This window comes from Cryphonectria parasitica (genome assembly GCF_011745365.1).
Source record: "Cryphonectria parasitica EP155 unplaced genomic scaffold M406scaffold_1, whole genome shotgun sequence".
Lineage (NCBI taxonomy): Eukaryota > Fungi > Ascomycota > Sordariomycetes > Diaporthales > Cryphonectriaceae > Cryphonectria > Cryphonectria parasitica.
This window is the reverse complement of record NW_024468909.1, coordinates 5,835,730-5,855,471: the sequence shown is the minus strand read 5'-3', so window position 1 is coordinate 5,855,471 and position 19,742 is coordinate 5,835,730. Positions and strand designations below refer to the sequence as shown.

The 19,742-nt window shown below is 53.3% G+C and overlaps 7 protein-coding genes across 7 annotated transcripts; 4 read left to right on the top strand and 3 right to left on the bottom strand.

The window, feature by feature from the left end:
- Positions 1-208: 208 nt before the first annotated feature.
- On the top strand, positions 209-2,758 carry M406DRAFT_34469 (uncharacterized protein; the record flags this gene model as incomplete). Its single annotated transcript, XM_040922001.1, has 1 exon — positions 209-2,758. The coding sequence occupies one exon, from the start codon at positions 209-211 to the stop codon at positions 2,756-2,758; it is 2,550 nt and encodes an 849-aa protein (XP_040781941.1).
- Positions 2,759-4,301: 1,543 nt separating this feature from the next.
- M406DRAFT_344427 (uncharacterized protein) lies at positions 4,302-6,167 on the top strand (the record flags this gene model as incomplete). The annotated part of the gene is made up of 6 exons (XM_040921974.1): positions 4,302-4,415; positions 4,501-4,542; positions 4,668-5,410; positions 5,505-5,701; positions 5,832-6,058; positions 6,141-6,167. The coding sequence occupies 6 exons, from the start codon at positions 4,302-4,304 to the stop codon at positions 6,165-6,167; spliced, it is 1,350 nt and encodes a 449-aa protein (XP_040781940.1).
- Positions 6,168-6,259: 92 nt separating this feature from the next.
- M406DRAFT_272334 (periodic tryptophan protein 2) lies at positions 6,260-9,115 on the bottom strand (the record flags this gene model as incomplete). The annotated part of the gene is made up of 2 exons (XM_040918145.1): positions 6,260-8,920; positions 8,985-9,115. The coding sequence occupies 2 exons, from the start codon at positions 9,113-9,115 to the stop codon at positions 6,343-6,345; spliced, it is 2,709 nt and encodes a 902-aa protein (XP_040781939.1). The 3' UTR covers positions 6,260-6,342.
- Positions 9,116-9,554: 439 nt separating this feature from the next.
- Positions 9,555-11,599, top strand: M406DRAFT_105584 (uncharacterized protein). The gene is made up of 5 exons (XM_040915156.1): positions 9,555-9,743; positions 9,868-9,924; positions 9,991-10,153; positions 10,232-10,542; positions 10,617-11,599. Exons 1-5 carry the CDS (start codon positions 9,705-9,707, stop codon positions 11,193-11,195), a joined length of 1,149 nt encoding a protein of 382 aa, XP_040781938.1. The 5' UTR covers positions 9,555-9,704; the 3' UTR covers positions 11,196-11,599.
- A 43-nt stretch (positions 11,600-11,642) lies between these two features.
- Positions 11,643-12,755, bottom strand: M406DRAFT_354653 (uncharacterized protein). The gene is made up of 2 exons (XM_040922964.1): positions 12,686-12,755; positions 11,643-12,636 (listed from the first exon to the last, which is right to left on the bottom strand). The coding sequence occupies exons 1-2, from the start codon at positions 12,734-12,736 to the stop codon at positions 11,815-11,817; spliced, it is 873 nt and encodes a 290-aa protein (XP_040781937.1). The 5' UTR covers positions 12,737-12,755; the 3' UTR covers positions 11,643-11,814.
- Positions 12,756-12,802: 47 nt separating this feature from the next.
- Positions 12,803-13,518, bottom strand: M406DRAFT_320596 (alpha-ketoacid dehydrogenase kinase; the record flags this gene model as incomplete). Its single annotated transcript, XM_040919408.1, has 3 exons — positions 13,233-13,518; positions 13,042-13,161; positions 12,803-12,974 (listed from the first exon to the last, which is right to left on the bottom strand). Coding segments are annotated over exons 1-3 (449 nt in total), but the record flags the coding sequence as incomplete, so codon positions are not given.
- Positions 13,519-15,354: 1,836 nt separating this feature from the next.
- M406DRAFT_245149 (cysteine proteinase) lies at positions 15,355-19,291 on the top strand (the record flags this gene model as incomplete). Its single annotated transcript, XM_040916309.1, has 8 exons — positions 15,355-15,490; positions 15,567-15,714; positions 15,774-16,230; positions 16,293-18,043; positions 18,108-18,540; positions 18,599-18,913; positions 18,971-19,097; positions 19,182-19,291. 8 exons carry the CDS (start codon positions 15,355-15,357, stop codon positions 19,289-19,291), a joined length of 3,477 nt encoding a protein of 1,158 aa, XP_040781935.1.
- Positions 19,292-19,742: the final 451 nt, after the last annotated feature.

The following is a 19,742-nucleotide window of genomic DNA, read 5'->3' as shown; positions in this document are numbered from 1 at the left end:
AAATCTCTCGGATAGGGTCTCCCCTTTCAGCAGCCCTCCCAGCAGCGGTTCTGCAAGTATGGGCGAGGAGTCACCGCCGGCGTTGCCCAAGAGACCAGGACCATTAAAGGACCCAGTGCCTAAGGCCAGAACGCTCCAGATTGGTTTCACCGCGCCGCCGCCGCAGCATCCCGCGACTGCAGGTAGACGGAGAGAAAAGGAGGCCGAGATGAATGGGTCTGCCAAAGGACAACTTACACCAAACATTACTGGGGAGATACAGCAGCCGACTCTACCAGCCAGGCCACTGAGCACCATATCCGACAAGTCATCTGCACCCTTTGCGAAGATACCTCCGCCAAGGCCCCCAAGACCAGGTGCCTCAACGCCCGCCGCAATAACGATACCACCGCTTACGCCAAACCAGAAGCGAACGGTCTCTACACCTATCCAAAGAAATCCATCCCCAAGCAGGCCAATACAGGGCAGGTCAAATACCGTCTCCCATAAAAACGCGGCGTGGAAAGAGGCAAGACCGGCAGCAACAGCCTCTGCGCCTCCTAGCGAGCCGCATGGAGATGCTGGTGCGGTTGTGCCCGCCAGGCATGCAGAATCAGCTGGCGCGGTCAACATAGGCTACCCAGACGCCTCGAATGTGAACCGGAGACCTCCCTATATCAAACACGGGCAGCATGAGATCATAACCAAGTCAGATCCACGAAACTTCGATGTGAGCGGCGATCGGGTCTGTGCCTCAGGTCATCTGACCAGGGTCTGGAGCTTGAGGGACGGCGAGCTGCTCATGAGTCTTGCGCACGGAGAAGGGCTGAAGGCAACTGCTGTGGCTTTCAAGCCCGGAGCGAATGTGGACGAGGAGGGCAAGAGATTATGGATAGGCAATAACAACGGCGACTTGCTAGAGGTGGATATCGAGACCTCAGGGGTTGTCGCAACACGACCCGGAGCACATGTTCACAACGAAATTATCAAGATTTACCGACACTTCAACGAGATATGGACACTGGACGATGCTGGAACTCTACATATCTGGGCAGCAAAGGACGACCATGTACCCGACATGACGGACCGCCCAGATCAGTCCTTCCGGGTTCCCAAAGGGCACTCATTCTCAATGGTTGTTGGTGATCACTTATGGCACGCAACTGGGAAAGAGGTTCGCGTCTTTTTCCCGACTCTTGACGGCAAGGCTCCATTTCAGGTGCTGCTCCGATCCCTATACCAGGAGAGTGCTGGCGAGATAACCTCGGGCTGTCTCCTGCCATCAGCACCTGACAAAGTGTTTTTTGGCCACAGTGACGGCAAGGTCAGTGTATATTCAAGGACAGACTACACCTGCTTGGAACTGCTCAACATCAGTACCTTCAAAATCAACTCGCTGCAAGGGTCTTGCGGCAGCATATGGGCGGGATCCAGCAACGGCAGGATGTACGTCTACGATGCCACTCAAAGCCCGTGGGTTGTGAAGAAGGAGTGGCAGGCACACGACAATCCGATCATCAAGATCATTGCCGACCGATCAGGCTGCTACCAATCAGGCCGCCACCAAGTGCTCTCTCTGGGCGCCGACAACACGATCAGGGTGTGGGACGGCATGCTTCAAGAAGACTGGCTGGAAGAGCGGATGAAGGCGAAAGACGTCCAGTACTGTCAATTCGACACCCTCAAGGCCATGATCATGACATGGAATGCTGGCGCATCGACGCCGAACAGTCTAAGATATTCGGATGCGGACTCTGTCTTCATACAGAATCTGTTGCAGAACAGTGATTCTCCAGATATATTGATATTTGGCTTCCAGGAGCTGGTCGATCTGGAGGACAAGACCGCCACGGCAAAGCGGTTTTTGCGATCCAAGAAGAAAGAGTCAGACCAGGAGCGCATGAGTCACCAGTACAGAGATTGGAGGGACTTCTTGATCAGGAGCTTGGACGACTACATACCTGGCACTCTTTACCACCTCCTGCAGACGATCCACATGGTCGGTCTCTTCACCTGCATCTTCGTCAAAGCCGACGTGAGGGATCGGATCACTCAGCTCAGCACGGCCGAGGTCAAACGAGGCATGGGAGGCCTGCACGGGAACAAGGGCGGGATCATTGTGCGCTTCCTGGTTGACGACACCTCGCTCTGCTTTTTCAACTGTCATCTGGCAGCGGGCCAAACTCAGGCACAGAGCCGCAACAACGACATTACTGCCATCCTCGAAGCCAACTTGATGCCACCGGAGCGGGATCCCAACATCTGCATCGACAGTTTCGCAGGCGGCGGCGATGGCTCCATGATCCTCGACCACGAGCTCGTCATCCTCAATGGAGATCTGAACTACCGCATCGACACCATGAGCCGCGATACGGTTGTCATGGCCGTGAAGCAGGGCAACCTCGCCAAGCTACTCGATAGAGACCAGCTTCTCGTTGCACGGCGGCGCAAGCCCGACTTCAAGCTACGCTTCTTCGAGGAGATGCCCATCACCTTTGCGCCGACCTACAAATACGACGTGGGGACAGACAACTACGACTCGAGCGAGAAGAAGCGCAGCCCGGCCTGGTGTGATCGCCTGCTATTCCGCGGCAACGGCAGAATACGGCAGGTTGATTACAGAAGGCACGAGGTCCGGGTATCGGATCATAGACCCGTAACGGGCAAGTTTGAGTTGACCGTCAAGAAGACCATACCCAAGAACCGGGCGAAAGCGTGGATGGAGTGCCAGCAGGAGTTTGAGGATGTCAAGGATCAGGACATCTACCTGGAGAAGTGAGTAGTACCCGCCATCTCATCATGATGAACAAATTGGTTGCGTACGAGAACAAGAAAGCTGACAAGCGTGACAGGCTCTACTACCTCACCAGGATCATCGGATACGACAAGGAAACCAGCAAAGGTCTCATCGAGGATCGGTGAAGAGTAGAAATGAGAGCATCCTGGTCTTTTGGTTAGGGCGAGGCTACGGATTATGAAAAGACAAGAAGAAAGAATCATAAAATCCCACAATGCATGACATAAGGTTCGGCGGCGCAACTTATACGGTCTTTTGCAAGGGACGACTCGTTCAAGAAAAAGGAACTGCCTTACGGGGTGGATGCGGGGATATCGGATGTCCATTGGTGAATATGGCGTTCTTTTTGCTGGTGCAAACAACAGGGGCGAATGAAGAATAAGTGTTTTCCGGGAAGATCATGTGAAGCTTTGCGGCTGGCTTCAGACCTTGGTCGGGAAGAGGGTAGGGGGCCGAGACTTGGCTCGTGGCGAACATTATCAAACGTGTGGTAGAATAATGATATCTGTTGCTGGCCGCCAATTCCTGAGATTTAGGCCGGTGCAACACATCTGCAGTGCTGTACCGTCTTGCGACGTCTCGTGTGCTGGCTTGTGCGATGGAAGAGGGAGACATTTACCTCGCTATGAATTCTAAACGCTGAACAGGGAGCATGTTGGCAGAGACATGTCATGTCAACTGACGCGAAGGCGGTATAGTAAGAAATTCATTGTCAGTACTTTGACATGTGCAGGTTTCAACCTTGACGCCGAGGATCGATTTCGGCTTGACTCTCCTCCTTACTCTTTCCACACGATATTACTATGTATACGTACATGTCAATACAATGAACAAGACTTTCATTTTCCAATATGGTGATTAATCGGTAACGCAACCCGAGGATAAAATCCACCTCGCACTTCGGAACCTCCAGTTCTCCATTGAGGCATCGGTCCACCCTCGGATCCGAGTGGCAGAGAGTTTGCACACTCTTTCTGTCTCAAAGGCATATACATATGATCTCTGTCACATCTCAGATTACGTACAATGTTGTCATTTGGTTTCAATCTGGCTGGCTGGCTATTGCCGGTGTGGTTGTTGAACCCATGAAAAATCCCTGTTGTTGGCTCAAAACTCCGTTGCTGGCAAAGCAGATCTGACAAATGTGCAGTCAGCCTCGCCTCTCGCCCTTTAGGTAATGTCCGTCCATTCGGGTGTTGGAGACAAGCTCTCCATACGTAGACGCCAGGAAACAACTAGTCTCTGCCGCACTACTGGAGGAGGGAGCTACTTAGACGGTACTTGGTTGGAGAAGGACTACTAACATGACGATGATTGGGGCGGCGAACTCCTTGTTACAAAAAGAGCACGTGGTCGCCAGCCAGCCTTCTTCTCCTCCTTCGAAATGGATCCGTTTCGAAGTGTGGTCTTGGATCAGATTCGCCATTGTGGTGGTAATACTCGAATGTTACGCGCGACAGTTGGTAGAAGAATAGTCCCCAAGGCAGACCTCACGGCACATTATTTGTTCAGGCGTAGCATTACCATGGCGACAACCCAGAAGATTCAGGTTGACCCCCAGCAAACGGGTCTCTGGAAGGTCAAGCAGACGGACGAGTCGGCCAAAAAGGCCTCTGAGCTCCTCCAACATGATCTCGAGGCAAGTGGAACCTCTCATTATTGAGAAGTATCTCCTCATATGCGGCACTAAAACATTGGCGACTAACATACGAAATATGCTTCAGACACACCATGTCTTCTTCAACCAAATGGGATTTCATAACCATGTACGTAGACCACAAAGCAAAGTCCCCCCCCCCCCCCCTTCTTTCCTTCCCTTCAGCCCTGTATGCTAGGGTTAGGAGTCTCTAACACGGTTCTTCCCTTCCCCTTTCCTTCCTTCCTCCTCTAGCTCGTCCATCAGGTCCTATCCCTCTTCGGCACAGGCGCTTCTTCCACCGTCCTACAGAAGGGCTACGACCACAATACCATCTACCAGCGTCCCACAGAGCCCCTCCACAGCGATGTTGTCACGGACCTCCAGAACTGGGACCACGCCCAGCGCTATCTCGGCCGAGAACAGCACTATCCAGATTTCCTGGCCTTCTTCCAGCGCGAGATAGACGCCAGGGAGGGCAACGGGTGGCAGGCTGTGCTGTCCAAGTACGCGCTGGCGGGGACCGAGGCAGCGGACGACCTGCTGGTCCGGCTGTACGCAGGGTTCCTGCACCCGCTAATCCAGCTCATGTTCGGCATGGAGTGGGCGCAGCCGGCGATTGTGGCCGAGGCTCTGGCGCAGGCTTGTGTGCACCAGCCGAATTTCAAAGAGGTCCTGCTGGAGGCTGAGAAGAGGGCTGATGCGGCGTACGGGAAGAAAGGGGAGAAAGGACACATGCCGCGCATCGTGGCGCTGCTTGAGGAGGTGCGGGCGGACGCGAAGCTGCGGGACTCGGTGAGGATGGCGGATGATAACAAGGTCCGGGATGGGGTGCTCAAGAGGGCGCCCGAGGAGATGACGAGGATCATCAGCAAGGTCAAGGTCAGGCCTGAGGACCTGGACGAGAGGACGGCTGAGATGTTTGATGCGAGCTTGTATACAGCCGCGGCGGCCAGTTTCCATGCGAACAAGGTTAACAAGTTTGACTTCTTCCTGATGTAAGTTGACAGCCCCAAAACAATCCCACCCTTTTTCAGAAGACGTCGGGACTGCTATCAGCACATACATACTTACACATGGGGGGAAACCTAGCCATCACGTCAACTCTGCCCCAATCTTCCTGACCATCAACGCTCAACCTTCGATTCCAGTCGAGGTAAAAGCCCGCCTTCTCGAGTGGAAGATCCGGTACGATCTTATCCAGTACGCTGCACGGGGCGTCCCTGAACTCTCGCTGGATGACCTCAAGGCATATCAGCCCAAGAAGACTGATAAGTCCTCGGTGGCAGGTGAGTTTCTTGGTGCTCTTTTCATCCCCCTCCCCTCCCAATACTTTTCAAACCAGAAAGAAAGAGAAAGGAAGCAAAAGATCTACCAAACATAGGGTACCTCAGGCACTGACCCCAGCCCTGTCTGTAGACATCATGTCTCGACTGCACAACTTCGTTGAAGACGACGGACACGCCATCAAGCTGGGGCGTGCGGCCGTCATCTGCCAGGAGACAACAAAGAAGTACGAGGACCGGGAGTGGATGGTGATCAAGGGGGATGACTTGTGGATGAAAGTACATCACCTAATTGCTGACTCCGTGGAGGCGCCTGGGGAGACGTGGGTGCGGACGACAGGTCTCGAGGAGGCTTGGAGCGTGAGTGCTACCGTGTTGACTACGACTAGGAAACCCTGCTGTTTTGAGCGTCACGTACTGTACTGACTAACATGCGTGGCAGGATATTCCGAACAAGTTCAAATTGTAGTTTTAGCTCGGTTTTCCCTGGAAGACTTCCGCATCGGGACATCTCGAACTTGGGCAAGTGCATGCATTAGGCTTGGGTATTCCGGTCTGCATGGAACAAAGTGTAGTTTGGAGGGTATCAAGGACCTCTATCTGATATTTGCGCGGGCTTTTGACGGTCTATGCATCATCTTTCACTACAGACCAATCCACTCTTCCTCAGACTCCTCTTCCTGGACAAGATCTGCCATGCCCAGACCTCCTTCTGCAGCGAGTAGCTTCTGGCCGTCCTCGTCTCCCGCAGAGGACCAACCGAGTGACTTTTCGTTTTGTAAATTAGGTTTGTTCCCAGCCTGACCAAGGAGGTAGTCTACCATGTACACATTCTCATCAGCCAGCTTCCGAATCTCATCCCTCATCCTCGTGATCGCCCTCGCCACCACGCGCAGCTCGATATCGACCTTGCCCCTGTTGGCCGTCAGCCAGGCGCCGTGCTTGTCGACGAGAGCCTTGATCCAGAGAAGACAGAATTCGATGTGTGGTGACTGTTCTGTCTGGGCAGCCACGAAGCGGAGCAGTCTTGGAACATAGACGACAGGCATCTCCCCCACGACCAAGGGAATATCCTGATATGGCACTTTCTGGAAGACCCGCTTGATCAGGCCGGCCTCGTTGAGGCGGAAAGCCATGACCAGAGCCTTGAGATAATCCTTCTCGTCTTCTAGCACTGCCAGGGTGGCCGCGGGGGTAATCTCGATGTTCAGATCGAAGGGGTCGAACTGGAGAGTATTGTCGAGGCTGTAGATCAGAAGACCCTCAGTTGAAGCAGCGCAGAAGGCAGTGCCGGCGGGCGAGAAGGCCACGCCCGATACGCGCACTTCTGCCAGATTTTTCCTTGCAGATGGATCTCCTCGCTTGGAGCCCGGGAGGGACTTGTCGATACGATCTTCCCGATCGGAAGCCTCTCCTTGCGTGTCAAGCTCACCATCCGGGCCAGCCTCAGTAAGACGCTTGCTGTTGAGGAATTCTTGTGTCCCTGACAACGATAAGTTGACGCTAACGGTGAACTTCTTCAGAAGAACCATCGTTGTCACTGAGTACAGACAGACGTACTTGCTGTTACCGGCCGCAAGTAAACAGCTACCGTCCGTGCTGTACCGGATGCTGTTGTAGCTCTTGGTTCCTGCGACGTTTGCTGCTGTTCTCCTGTCACCAATCTTGCGCCCCCCAGAGGCGTCTCTCCGCCCGTCTAGGCCGGCAACCTGCTCCGCATCTGACAAGGACCAGAAAGTCAATTGTCCATCCAGCGTTGAGATGGCCAGTTGTGTTGAATCGGGCCTCACGGCGATGTCGAGAACATCTGCTTGTAATTGCAGAGGCTCACTCGTCTGTGTCCTGTCGAAGACGGACCATACCCTTGCGGTGCGATCCCAGCTTCCGCTGACCAGGAGGCTGCCGTTTGGCGCAAAAGCGAGAGACGACACAGGTCCTTCGTGACCGGCCAGCTGATCCAAGAGCTGACCTGTTTGCACAGACCAGATGTGAATGTCAAAGGAGTCGAGGGATCCTGCGGCAACCACTTCTCCGCTCGGGTCCACGGCCATACATGACCATGAAAGCCTCGTGGGTGCCGTGAACGTCCTAAAATTTCGATACCTAATCAGGTCCCACGCTCGTATTGAGCCGTCCAAGCTTGATGTGAAAAGCACGTTGCCCTTTTTTGCGAACTCGCAAGCTGTGACGCCGCTAGTGTGCTCCGTAAAGGTCACGATGCAGAAACCCGACTCGATGTCCCAGACCTTGATCTTGCCATCGTCGGCTGTCGTAATGATCCGCTGCCCGTCGGGTGAGTACACCAGCGAGTTCATCGAATCAAAATGACCCTGCTGCTTCAGTATGTATGATTCCGACTGCCACTCCCAGACGAGCAGTTGGCCAAGTTTCGAAGCACCAAATGCCAACCATTCACCGCTCTTGTTCACCGTGACAAAATCGATGTCGTTTTGTGATATGCTGAGAGTGTGGATTTGGTTGAAATCGGGCATCTCGTACAGGCCGAAGATACCATTGGAGAACCCGGCGACGAGGAGATTCGAGTCGGCATGATACGCGGCGCATTTGACATGAGCATTGTTCTGCATGAAGTAATGCTTGTTCACGATTCGCCAGCGCAGCTTCGTCTCGTCTTCTTCCTCATCCTCGTCCATCTCGTCGTCCTTGCGCTTGGGACCGACATATCTCCACTCAAAAACGGCACCGTCCTTGCTGACGGTATAGATTGCCTCCTGGTCTTTCGAGAAGTACGCGCCAACGACGGCCTGTCTGTGTCCTGACAAGACTGTCGGTATGAAACCCTCCTCGGCGGTCAAGCTCCATATTCTTGCTGTCAAGTCCTTGGACGCAGTGAGAAAGAACCTTGAATCGCTCGACCATTCTATATGCCGTACGTCGTCGTAATGACCGGTATGTGTGTGGTATTTCACGAAGGGCGCAAACTCAAGCTCCCCTTCAGGATTGGTGTCGGGCGTGGACGGCACATGCCATACCTCAATCTTGCGGCCCAGACCGACGGCGAAGTAGCGACCGGACGGGGAAAACGAGAGAGCGGTGACAGCGGCCTTGAAGGAAAAGTGGTATACGCCGATCCGACGGTTGACGTTGGTTAAGATGGCCTGCCCATCCTCGTCGATTGTGAGGAGGAGGTTGCCCTGTGGCGTAAGGCCTATCCTCGCGATATTCGTTCTGTGGGCAAATGGGAGGGTGTATGATTTGTTACTATAGCCATTGACGGTCAGCAAGTCTGTCCCAGAGTTGTTAGGATCGTCGCAATGTCGCATACTTGACCAGGTCGAAAACAGTCACCCTGTTCCCTACCGGAGAGTAGAGATGAGTACCATCTGGGTTGAACAGGAGATTGCCCCTGCTATAGACAGTTCCAAGAAGATTAGAGAACTTGAAATCAGTCTTCATCTTTGAGAAATGTCCATGCCTGTCGAGCAAGAACACTCGTTGAGATTCTGAAGATGGAAATTCTAGAAATTTAATGGGCCTTATCTTATCTGGGGAAAGCAGAGACAAAAGCAGGTAGAATTTACTATGGTACACAAGCAAAAGATACAACGAGTCATCCCAACCAGGGAGTACATGCAGTAGAGGGGGGCTGTATAGGGAAGTTCTCGTACTATGAGATAGTGCTGGCTTTTCACTCTTCAACTTGGTCTGTGCGTCAAGACTCCACAAACAGAGGGTTAGTACAGAGACCTCCCCCCTGCAAGGGACCACGCCCACGGTCCACGTCGACAAGGTACTGCTGGGGACTGCCGGTGACCCCTTTTCTTCCAACAGTGGTCAGGAAATTGGACCATCTGCGCGTACCTTTTCCCGCCAAATTGTCAATCGACAACAAGAACCGCCCCTTCCTTCCAGTCCCAGTTGCTGAGACAACTTCCGATTTCCACCTGTACAAGACGAAGCTCCATCCTGGTGCTAACCACCAACAACAAAACATCATCAATTGGACCATCTACAGCATCCGCCTTACCTCCCAATACGCACAAAAATGGCTGAGAACAGCGCCAGTCCGATCGGCATTGCCAATGTATGCAGCTCCGGGAGCACGTCTCCGCCCTTTCCCATCGAAATCGCGAAGCCTGGAAGCTCAGCCTTCGAGAACTCTCAGCTGCCCCATGGATCAATATTATGCTGACTCACAAACCGTATAGCTGCCTAACCAGAGGCACAAGATCGTGGCCAAGAGGGGTGCAGCCTTCACTATTATGGTAAGTTGGCCAGGCGGCGTTTGAACCCATCGACTAGGGCGTCACGAGTCCTGACCAGCACAACAGGTTGCCGGCGAGAGCGGTCTCGGAAAGACGACCTTCATCAACACCCTCTTCTCCACGACCATCAAGAACTATGCCGATCACAAGCGCAGGCACCAGAAGCAGGTCGACAAGACCGTCGAGATCGAGATCACAAAGGCTGAGCTGGAAGAGAAGTTCTTCAAGGGTACGTCGCACATAAAAGGAACAAGGGGGGAAGAATTGCCGTATCACGACAAGAAAGCAATCAACTGACCCTTTGTAGTCCGCCTGACCGTCATCGACACTCCCGGCTTCGGTGACTATGTCAACAACAGAGATTCGTGGATGCCCATCATCGAGTTCCTCGACGACCAGCACGAATCCTACATGCTCCAGGAGCAGCAGCCCCGCCGAAATGACAAGATCGACCTCCGTGTCCACGCCTGCCTGTACTTCATCCGGCCTACAGGCCATACTCTGAAGCCTCTCGATATTGAGGTCATGAAGCGTCTTTGCTCTCGCGTCAACTTGATTCCCGTCATTGCTAAGGCTGATACCCTTAGCCCTGGCGACCTCGCCAAGTTCAAGCAGCGTGTACGTTGAGGACAAAGGCCCTACCCTTCACCCCCACAGTTTAGGTATTGGCTGCTTGCTGACTTCTTGATCAGATCCGCGCTGTCATCGAGGCCCAGAGCATCAAGATCTACCAGCCCCCGGTCGAGGAGGACGATGAGGCGGCTGCTCAGCACGCGCGCAGCCTGATGGCTGCCATGCCATTTGCCGTCATCGGCTCCGAGAAGGACGTCAAGACCGGCGATGGCCGTATCGTGAAGGGCCGTCAATACTCGTGGGGTGTTGCCGAGGTCGAGAACGAGGAGCACTGCGATTTCAAGAAGCTGCGTTCCATCCTCATCCGCACCCACATGCTCGACCTTATCCACACCACGGAGGAGCTGCACTACGAGGCCTACCGTGCACAACAGATGGAAACCCGCAAGTTCGGCGAGGCGCGTCCGCGCAAGCTGGACAACCCCAAGTACAAGGAGGAAGAGGAGGCCCTCCGGAAGCGGTTCACCGAGCAGGTCAAGATCGAGGAGCAGCGTTTCAGACAGTGGGAGCAGAAGCTCATTGCCGAGCGCGACCGTCTTAACAAGGATCTGGAGCAGACTCATGCACAGATCAAGTCCCTCGAGCAGGAATTGGAGCAGATGCAGGGCACTGCCGTCCGCAGCCACGGTCGTCGTTAGGGCCACGAGGTGACCGCTTAGGACCTATCCAGCGTCAGCATCTTGAGAGCCGGTTCGCTCATTCCGATCCGGAGTCCATGATTGCCCCGGCAGGTGGGCATCACACACACAAAAGAGGTTTTTCTATCAAAAGAGGGCTGCGAGCCATTTGGGATATGCCTTTGGACCCTGCTTGCAGCTGTCGAGTCTGCGTCTCGGTCAGTAGTGTGGGCAAGCCATGGAGATTCATCCGACACTTTGTCGCTTTCTTATTATTTTCGAGCGGGTGAGAACACGGAAGTCCTAATCGACGTGGGACAGCCGATGCCTACTGGTCTACCGTTTTGCTTCCACTCGAGGACCATTATTTGCGAGGCCTCTCTTACCTTATTTTTACAGTAACCATGTAATCTTCTGTCACTTTCATGATACCAATTAATGAGGATGGCTGATCCGCCTTCGAAACGTGTCTTGAGTGTGAATTTACCCTAAGCGGTTGAAAATGCACCCGGACCTGTGTTAAGATGCAAAATACCGCCTCCTTGATTACCAGCTCCTGCGCCCGACCCGTCATCGAGGCGTAGCTGACATGTCTATATACACACGCTCGTCACTCGGGAAATGCGCCAACTCCTGTCCCTTACACGGCATCCATCATGGCCCTCGTCAGCAGCTGCTCGTTCTTGTTGCCCAACTTGGATACCTGGAAAAATACATCGACGCCATAGCCCCAAAGACTCTGTAATTCCAAAGTCCCTGCCCAGTACTCGGCATATATCCTACTGAGTGGTAACCCCATGCCCAACCTCAAGTTGGGCGGCCTGCTGGTCAGGGATGACAGTGAGCTCACATAGCTGGTGCTCGGCCGCCTCCGCCTCGTCCTCTCGCTGCTCTGGTCGCTCTCCGGGGGCTCGTCGACGCGGACCTCCTGGAGCGTGGCGGCCATCATGGGCACTTGGGTCAGGTTCGAGAGGATCCGCTGGCTGTGTGGGCCCTTGCAGAATGACCATAGGTATGGCAGGACGTCCCGCGGGATGCCGCCGCCCTGGTCGGAGACGCGGATCACGACGTGTTTTGAGGACTCGCAGATGGTGACCTCTATTGGCGGCGGTTTCGACTTCCCTGCACCCTCTTGCAGCTGTCTTTCAATGACACCCTGAACGGAGTTGCGCAGCAGCTCACCGGTGATGTACTCCATGTGACTGAGGATGAACGGGAAATTGGCATCTAGATGGCCCGATAACTTGATCTCCGGGAGTACTACGTCTTCTCCATACGCAGATCTGGCGAGCTCGAGGACGGCGCGTCCACAACGCTGGACAGTGTCTGCGGCGTTACATTTCAAGAAGACCTTGCCGATGAAGTCGGTGTCCTGTACTTTCACGCCGGGCGTAAATGTGGGCGAATGAAAAGTCTCTGTAAGTGAGAGGTGTTGTTCTGCTATGACTCGGCGGGAGATCCGCTGTGTATTGTCAGAAATTGTCCTGCAAAAATCTGGTTATTGTACTTACTGATCGCAGGATGGCATTCATGAACCCATCCAACTCATTAGCTGGGAGCATGCCATCCGCACTTGTCTCGAGAATACCGTTAGCTAGTCTTGGAATCACGGACAGATGCTTTTTCAGCATGTCACTAAGGACCTCGCAGAAGGCGTCGTTGTCCTCGAGGGTCCGGACCTCGGGTACCCTCCTGAACTTGTCGAAAGCCTCATAGTACAGCTCATAGACATCATTGAAATGCTCGTTCGCCACGACACAGTATGGCAGCGTCTGCATGTCTCGGATGCGATGGGCAAGCCTTGAGACCGGGCCTGGTCAGCAAAAAAGGCGCCCTGCAACAAGTGTTCCTGCGCGCGACAACGTACCTCCTCGGCAGTTCTGTTCTCACATAGTTGGCGGAACTAATGAGCCTCTGCTCGTTCAGAGAGCGCCCGAACACCATGAGCTGGCGCAAGCTGATGGGCCTGGCCTCTTTGCTCACCCAGCTATCTCAGGCAGGAAGTCAGAGAGTGCTACGCACACACCCACGAGACCTACGCAAAAGACAGAAACATACTCATCTAGAATGGATACGGCCCTCCACCTGTGATGCACCCCACGTGTTTGCTCGTGTCGCCGCAAGTGTGGCCGTGGAGAATTTCCAGAAGGCCTCGAGGCCAGATACAGCAGACCAAGGGCTGGATCTTGGATATGCAGTCTCGTCCTCGCGCCCAGGCTCATCATGTCTGATGCCCTTGGGCCCACCGATCGTGACATTCTTCCGGCACCGGTGCCATATGAATGACTGATCCGTTACAGCAGAGAGTGCCTTTAATTTCGTGAGATGCGATGAAAGGTATGGATTTGTCCAGGGGAATTTGTGATTTCAGGGAATGGACAGAACAAGGAATGCTGTATGCATGTGGCAGGTTCGAGGCCCCTTTGGACCCCAAGCCAAGCCGAGGAGTGATGCATTTGCTTGTGGTTCGACCCCCCCCCCCTTTGAGAGTCATTGCAGCTCAAAAGTGGGGAGCTCAGTATGGGAAGGGGTAATGCTACCCCACCAAAACCATAGTATCTTAAGTATTGAACACTGTACTAAACTACAGTCAAACGGGCATTTCAATAAGCCCTACCCCCAGAAGTCACAGGATTTTTTCTTTCAGGAGAGTCAGAAATTTAGAGGCACAGGGCAAAAGCACTCAAATTTCCTAGCTGATGAATTCCTTCATTTGCCAACATTATCCTTCCAATCCACGTGCATGCGAAATGGTTGCAATTCATCCAACACCAATCACTTTTTACCCAAAATAAGGCCTTTTGTTGGCATAGTTCCTCCACCTATGCTGGTTAGTTTCAGTGCATTGGATTGAGAGGAAGCTCATGACCAAGACATTGTGTTATTTTAGTATACTTCATCTTGCACAGGAGAAAGCAGACAGGGAGAGATGACCCGGAATCAGGAAGTCAAAATCCAGGGGATAGTACCAGTACCTGCTGCATTCACTCCTAAGCCAGGTAGGTAGTGCCACTCTAGTCTACATAGTAGAGCAAGAAGTGAACGTCATATCATCGAGGGGCAGTGACAGGGATGACGCCTTGAGGCTTAAGTAAGTTGGGGTCAGAGAGGGAGAGGAGTGAGCTTCGCCTCAGTCGGTCGGTCCCCCACTGGGGGAACACTTCAGCGACTTTTCTCTTAGGGTGCTCAGCAAAACAGTAGTAGGCTGCAATCACTACAACTGCTCTCTCTTTCTCTAGTGATTACTTCTTGCAAGTTCTTGCACGGTGAGTCCCCAAACTTTCACACATGGTCACCAAAACAACATCTATACTTCAACATCTCAGGAATATACCTTGGTGATGCTACTTATTTTCTTATGATCCTCATCTCTCCATCTTGGCTGTTGCTGCTTGTCTCTGACGGACAGCAGAGTCAACCTTTGTTGATTCCTTGCCAGTGACGTCTTAGCTGCTGGCCCAAAACACGCGCTTGCTTTCTCTTCTCCAGCCCTGTTGCAGCGTGTTCCTGGGCTTGGCCAACGTGCAACCCTTTCTCCTCAATTTTCGACCGGCACCTATCACCACCAAGACCTCGTCCATTGCAGCTGCTTCACTGCTTTGCTCCTGACACTGTCTAGGACAAGACAGCCACAACTACCTATTCACTCCTTCCCTTCATTTACATCCTCGAGGCTTAACAAAGGGGCAGGTCTTGGTCCTTGTCACAAAGATGGTAAGTCAATCCTCAAGCATCAACACCACTCCTCCTATCCCTCATGTAACCCCTCCACCCGAGACACCTTCACCATCCCATAGTCTCACCCTACCAATCTCGCCCAAATATTTGTTGTTGTTTTCTTGCCAGCAATCTCTACTACGCCTTGGACTTCTCCCTTTCCTCCATCATGCCTCTTCTTGTTCCAAGGTTCGGGAGGAGGTCCCGTCGTACCCGAAGCAGTCCGCCTGAACAGGGCTGGGTGTCCCTCCATACACCCAGGGCGACAGCCTCAAGCCCCGTCGACCACACGGCCCCCTCCACACCGTCGCCTCCCCTCTCTGTGCAGCTGCCTCCCTCCTCTCCATGTACCCGCAGTTCTATACCGCCTTTGGACGATGTCTGGGAATTCTTGCGCGCCGAAATTGCTAACTTGGATGTGCACGATGAGGCCTTCAACCCAGACATGCATTCCCCCAACGACATGATGGTCGACCCCGAGGAACATATCGTCGAGCCAACCGAGAACGGCGCCGAGAAGGATAATCTCACCATCATCAACCCAGATAATCTCGAAACAGAGGCAGAACAGCTGCAGGATCTGATGAGGGCAGACGACTGTACGTCCTCACTGCGTGGCATGACAATTGTGGAGGAGGAGGTGGTGGAGGAGGAGATGCTGATGTCCCACAACAGATGATGCCATGAAAGAGATTGTTCTGCCGGTCCTGGCCGAGGAGCCCAAGATCCTGTCCGACACCGTCTTCACATGGGAGATTGAGAACTGGCGCGCGCAGAATAAGAAAGAGCACGGCCCTATCTTTCAGGCTGCTGGTTTCCCTTGGTACGGTCGATGTCCATCCCCAGGATCTGAGCTGTGCGCGAGCTAATGTCAGTGTACAGGCGGATATTGCTCTTCCCCTTTGGTAACAACGTTGACCAATGCTCGATATACCTGGAACATGGCTTCGAAGCGAACGAGATCCCCGAGGACTGGAGCTGCTGCGTGCAGTTTGCTCTGGTACTTTGGAACCCGAACGAGCCCACAATCTTCGCCCATCACAGCGCTCACCACAGATTCACCAAGGAGGAGAGTGATTGGGGCTTCACAAAATTCCTCGAGAACCGGCGGATGTATGCTGCGTGGGATGCTTCGAACCGACCGATGATCGAAAATGATTTTGCCAATATCACTGTGTACGTCCGGCACGTGGAAGACGAGACCGGCGTGCTATGGCATAATTTCAACAATTACGATTCAAAAAAAGAAACAGGTTTTGTCGGGCTCAAGAATCAGGGCGCCACCTGCTACTTGAACTCGCTCCTCCAATCTCTTTATTTCACGAATGCGTTCCGGAAGGTGAGAGTCTGTCATGCTCACTCGTGGTGGGTAGCTCATTGCTGACCATCGTGTGTGTGCAGGCTGTGTATGAGATCCCGACCGAGGAGGAAGAGAGCATGAACAACAGCGCCTACACACTTCAGCGGTTGTTCTACCAACTGCAGACCTCGAATTCGGCAGTAGGCACGAATGAGCTGACCAAGTCCTTTGGCTGGGAGACGAGACATATTTTTGAGCAGCAGGACGTACAGGAGCTGTCGCGCAAGCTGATGGAGCGCATGGAAGAAAAGATGAAGGGCACCAAGGCCCAGAACGTCTTGCCGCAGATGTTCAGCGGCAAGATCAAGACGTACATATCGTGCATCAACGTCGACTACGAATCCAGTCGAGTAGAAGACTTCTGGGACGTCCAGCTCAACGTCTCTGGAAACAAGAACCTGCAGGAGAGCTTTCAAGACTACATCCAGGTCGAGAAGATGGAGGGCGAGAACCAGTACATGGCAGGCGACCAGTTCAAGCTGCAGGACGCTAACAAGGGTGTCATATTCATGAGCTTTCCTGATGTCCTGCACTTGCAGCTCAAGCGCTTCGAGTATGACTACATGAGGGACACCATGACGAAGATCAATGACCGGTATGAGTTCCCCGAGACCTTCGACGCGTCGCCGTTTCTGTCGGAGGACGCCGACAAGTCTCAGCCATGGACATACCAGCTGCATGGTGTGCTAGTGCATAGTGGTGACCTCAATGCAGGTCACTACTATGCATTTTTGAAGCCAAACAAGGAGGGATGGTTCTACAAGTACGATGACGACAAGGTGACCAAGGCGACAAGTCGCGAAGTGCTAGAAGACAACTTTGGCGGCGAGTACCGGCAACCGCAGAACAATGTCCGGAACCCTCTGCAGAGGAAAGCGCCTATTATGCGCCCTAACAGCGCCTACATGTTGGTGTACATCCGGCAGTCCAGGTTGGACAATATCCTCTGCCCTGTCACCCAGGAGGATATCCCCAAGCATCTGCGTCTCAGGTTCGAAGAGGAGGCAGCCATCCGCGAAGCTAGAAGGAAAGAGCGTGAGGAGCAGCACCTCTACATGACTGTCAGGGCCATCGTGCCGTCTAGTTTCGCAGAGCATGGCGGAACGGATCTCGGAAACTTTGAGGCGAACCCCGAGCTGGATCTGTCTGCGCCCAGGTACTATCGGACGTTGCGTTCTTCCACCGTGCAGGACCTTGTCAACCGCATCGCCGAGGACATTGAAGAGGATCCGAAGAAAGTGCGCCTCTGGCTGATGGTGAATCGACAGAACAAGACCGTCCGCCCCGACACCCCCATGATGGACACGCGCCTGACGGTGGAAGAGAGCTACAACAAGTCCCAAAGCCACCACAACAACATGCTTCGTGTTTGGGTCGAAGTTGCGGAGGAGGTCAGTGCCGAGGGCGAGGCTGTTTGGCCAACGTACCAGGGCCAGAGCAACGGCATGGTGGTGAAGAATGACCTGATCTTGCTCTTCTTGAAACACTTCGATGCCGAGAACCAGTCTCTCCACGGTATAGGACACGTCTACATCAACAAGGAAAAGAAGGTCGAGGAACTTGTCCCCTTGATTTGTAAGAAGATGGGCTGGGGCGAGAAGCTGCCTGGAGATGATAAGGTCATGCTCTGGGAAGAGATCAAGCCCACCATGATCGAGAGCCTCAGGGCGAAACAGACGCTCAAGACTGCTGAGCTCCAGGACGGCGACATTGTCTGCTTTCAGAGGACGACTGAGAAGAAATCGGGTCTTGAGAAGAGGCTCGGACTGGGCGACAAGGCATCCGAGGAACTGTAAGTGACCTGATGACGACCAGTAGCTCTTCTCCCGGGCCCTCACTAACAGGTGGTGGTGTAGTGCCAAGAAGGCAGACCGTTGCGAGGACGCACGAGAGTACTACGATTTCCTCCAGTACAAGAGGACGGTCAAGTTCCATGCGCACCCAACACGAGCTGATCCCAACAAGTACCCTCCATTTGAGCTTGTTCTTAGTGCGAAGATCACATACGACCAGCTGGCCGAGAAGGTTGGTGCCGCGCTGGAGGCGGACCCAACACACCTGCGCTTCTATACAGTGAATGCCGCCACTGCTGCCCCCAGAGTTGCCATAAAGCGGCTGTCCACCAATCAAACCCTGCAGAGCATCCTGACCCCGTCCGGGTACTCGACGCTCAACCAGGGCCACAGGAACGACGCATTGTACTTTGAGGTACTAGACATGAGTCTGGCTGAGCTTGATACCAAGAAGAACATTAAGATCACCTGGCTAAGCGAAGGCATCACCAAGGAGGTAAGGGCGTTTGTCGTGTGTTTTGATACGATTGTCATCAGCTGAACAGGAATGGCAGGAACCCCTCGATATACTGGTGGCCAAGAACGGAATCATTGAGGACGTCATCAGTGGCGTCGTCAAGAAGGCCCAGATTCCCGACGAGGCCGAAGCGGGTAAGATCAGGGTGTTCGAGGTGAACAATCATAAAATCTTCCGAGAGATGTCCCGCGAGTATCCCGTTATTAGTATTAACGAGTACACCGGGCTCGTCGCCGAGCGGATGTTGGAGGAGGAAGCGGACGCGACAGATAAGGACTTTATCAATTGCTTCCACTTTCAAAATGAGCCCAATCGTGCGCATGGCATGCCATTCAGGTTCTTACTTGTCAAGGTAGGCGGAGGTGCAATTCCCAGGCTAAGATTTACCGGCTGACGCGGGCATATATAGGACGAGAAATTCAGCGATACCAAGAAGCGCCTGGAGAAGCGGACAGGTCTGAAGGGCAAGAGCTTTGAGAAGATCAAGTTCGCACTGGTCCGACGTCCGTACTCGAAGGTGCACTACCTTCAAGATGGTAAGCTGGCCACGGGGAGGAGCCCCCCCCCCCCCCCCGCGCCTCTTGTTCTCTTTCTCTGCTCAAATGCTAACTCAAGTACAGATGATGTTCTGACTGAGCTGGCTACTGAAGACGACGATAATCTCGGATTGGACCATGTTGACCGTACACGGTCAGCACGCAATGGTACTGGAGATCTGTTTCTTAAGTAGCTCTGCGTGGCGGACTTGTAGTTGGCATCAAGGGGCGAAGTACGATTTTAAAATGCAACGCTCTGTGTACCAAACCGAAGATTCCTCGGAAGAAACTGATGGATCGGCCTTGTATGTATTTAGCCTGCCGACATCTCATATGTTCAGCAAGCAGCAAGCATCGGGCGCAGGAGTGGGACAATAAGAATATTGACATGAACACGCCAGGGGACGGGGTGGGGGAAATTCGCGGGCGGGCATCTTTTGTTTCTTTCTTTCGCCTCTCCGGAAACCTGTTGGCAAGCAAAGACTAGTCGTTGCATAAACGATTCTTTAGACCTACCAAAACCGTACGTGAATATCGAAGCCAAGTTATCCTTCTCTTTGCTGTTGTTCTTCTTTCTTTTCTTTTCTTTTTATTATATTAATTTAATTGAAAGAAAGCAAACAAGAGAGACGTGGAATGCTTCGT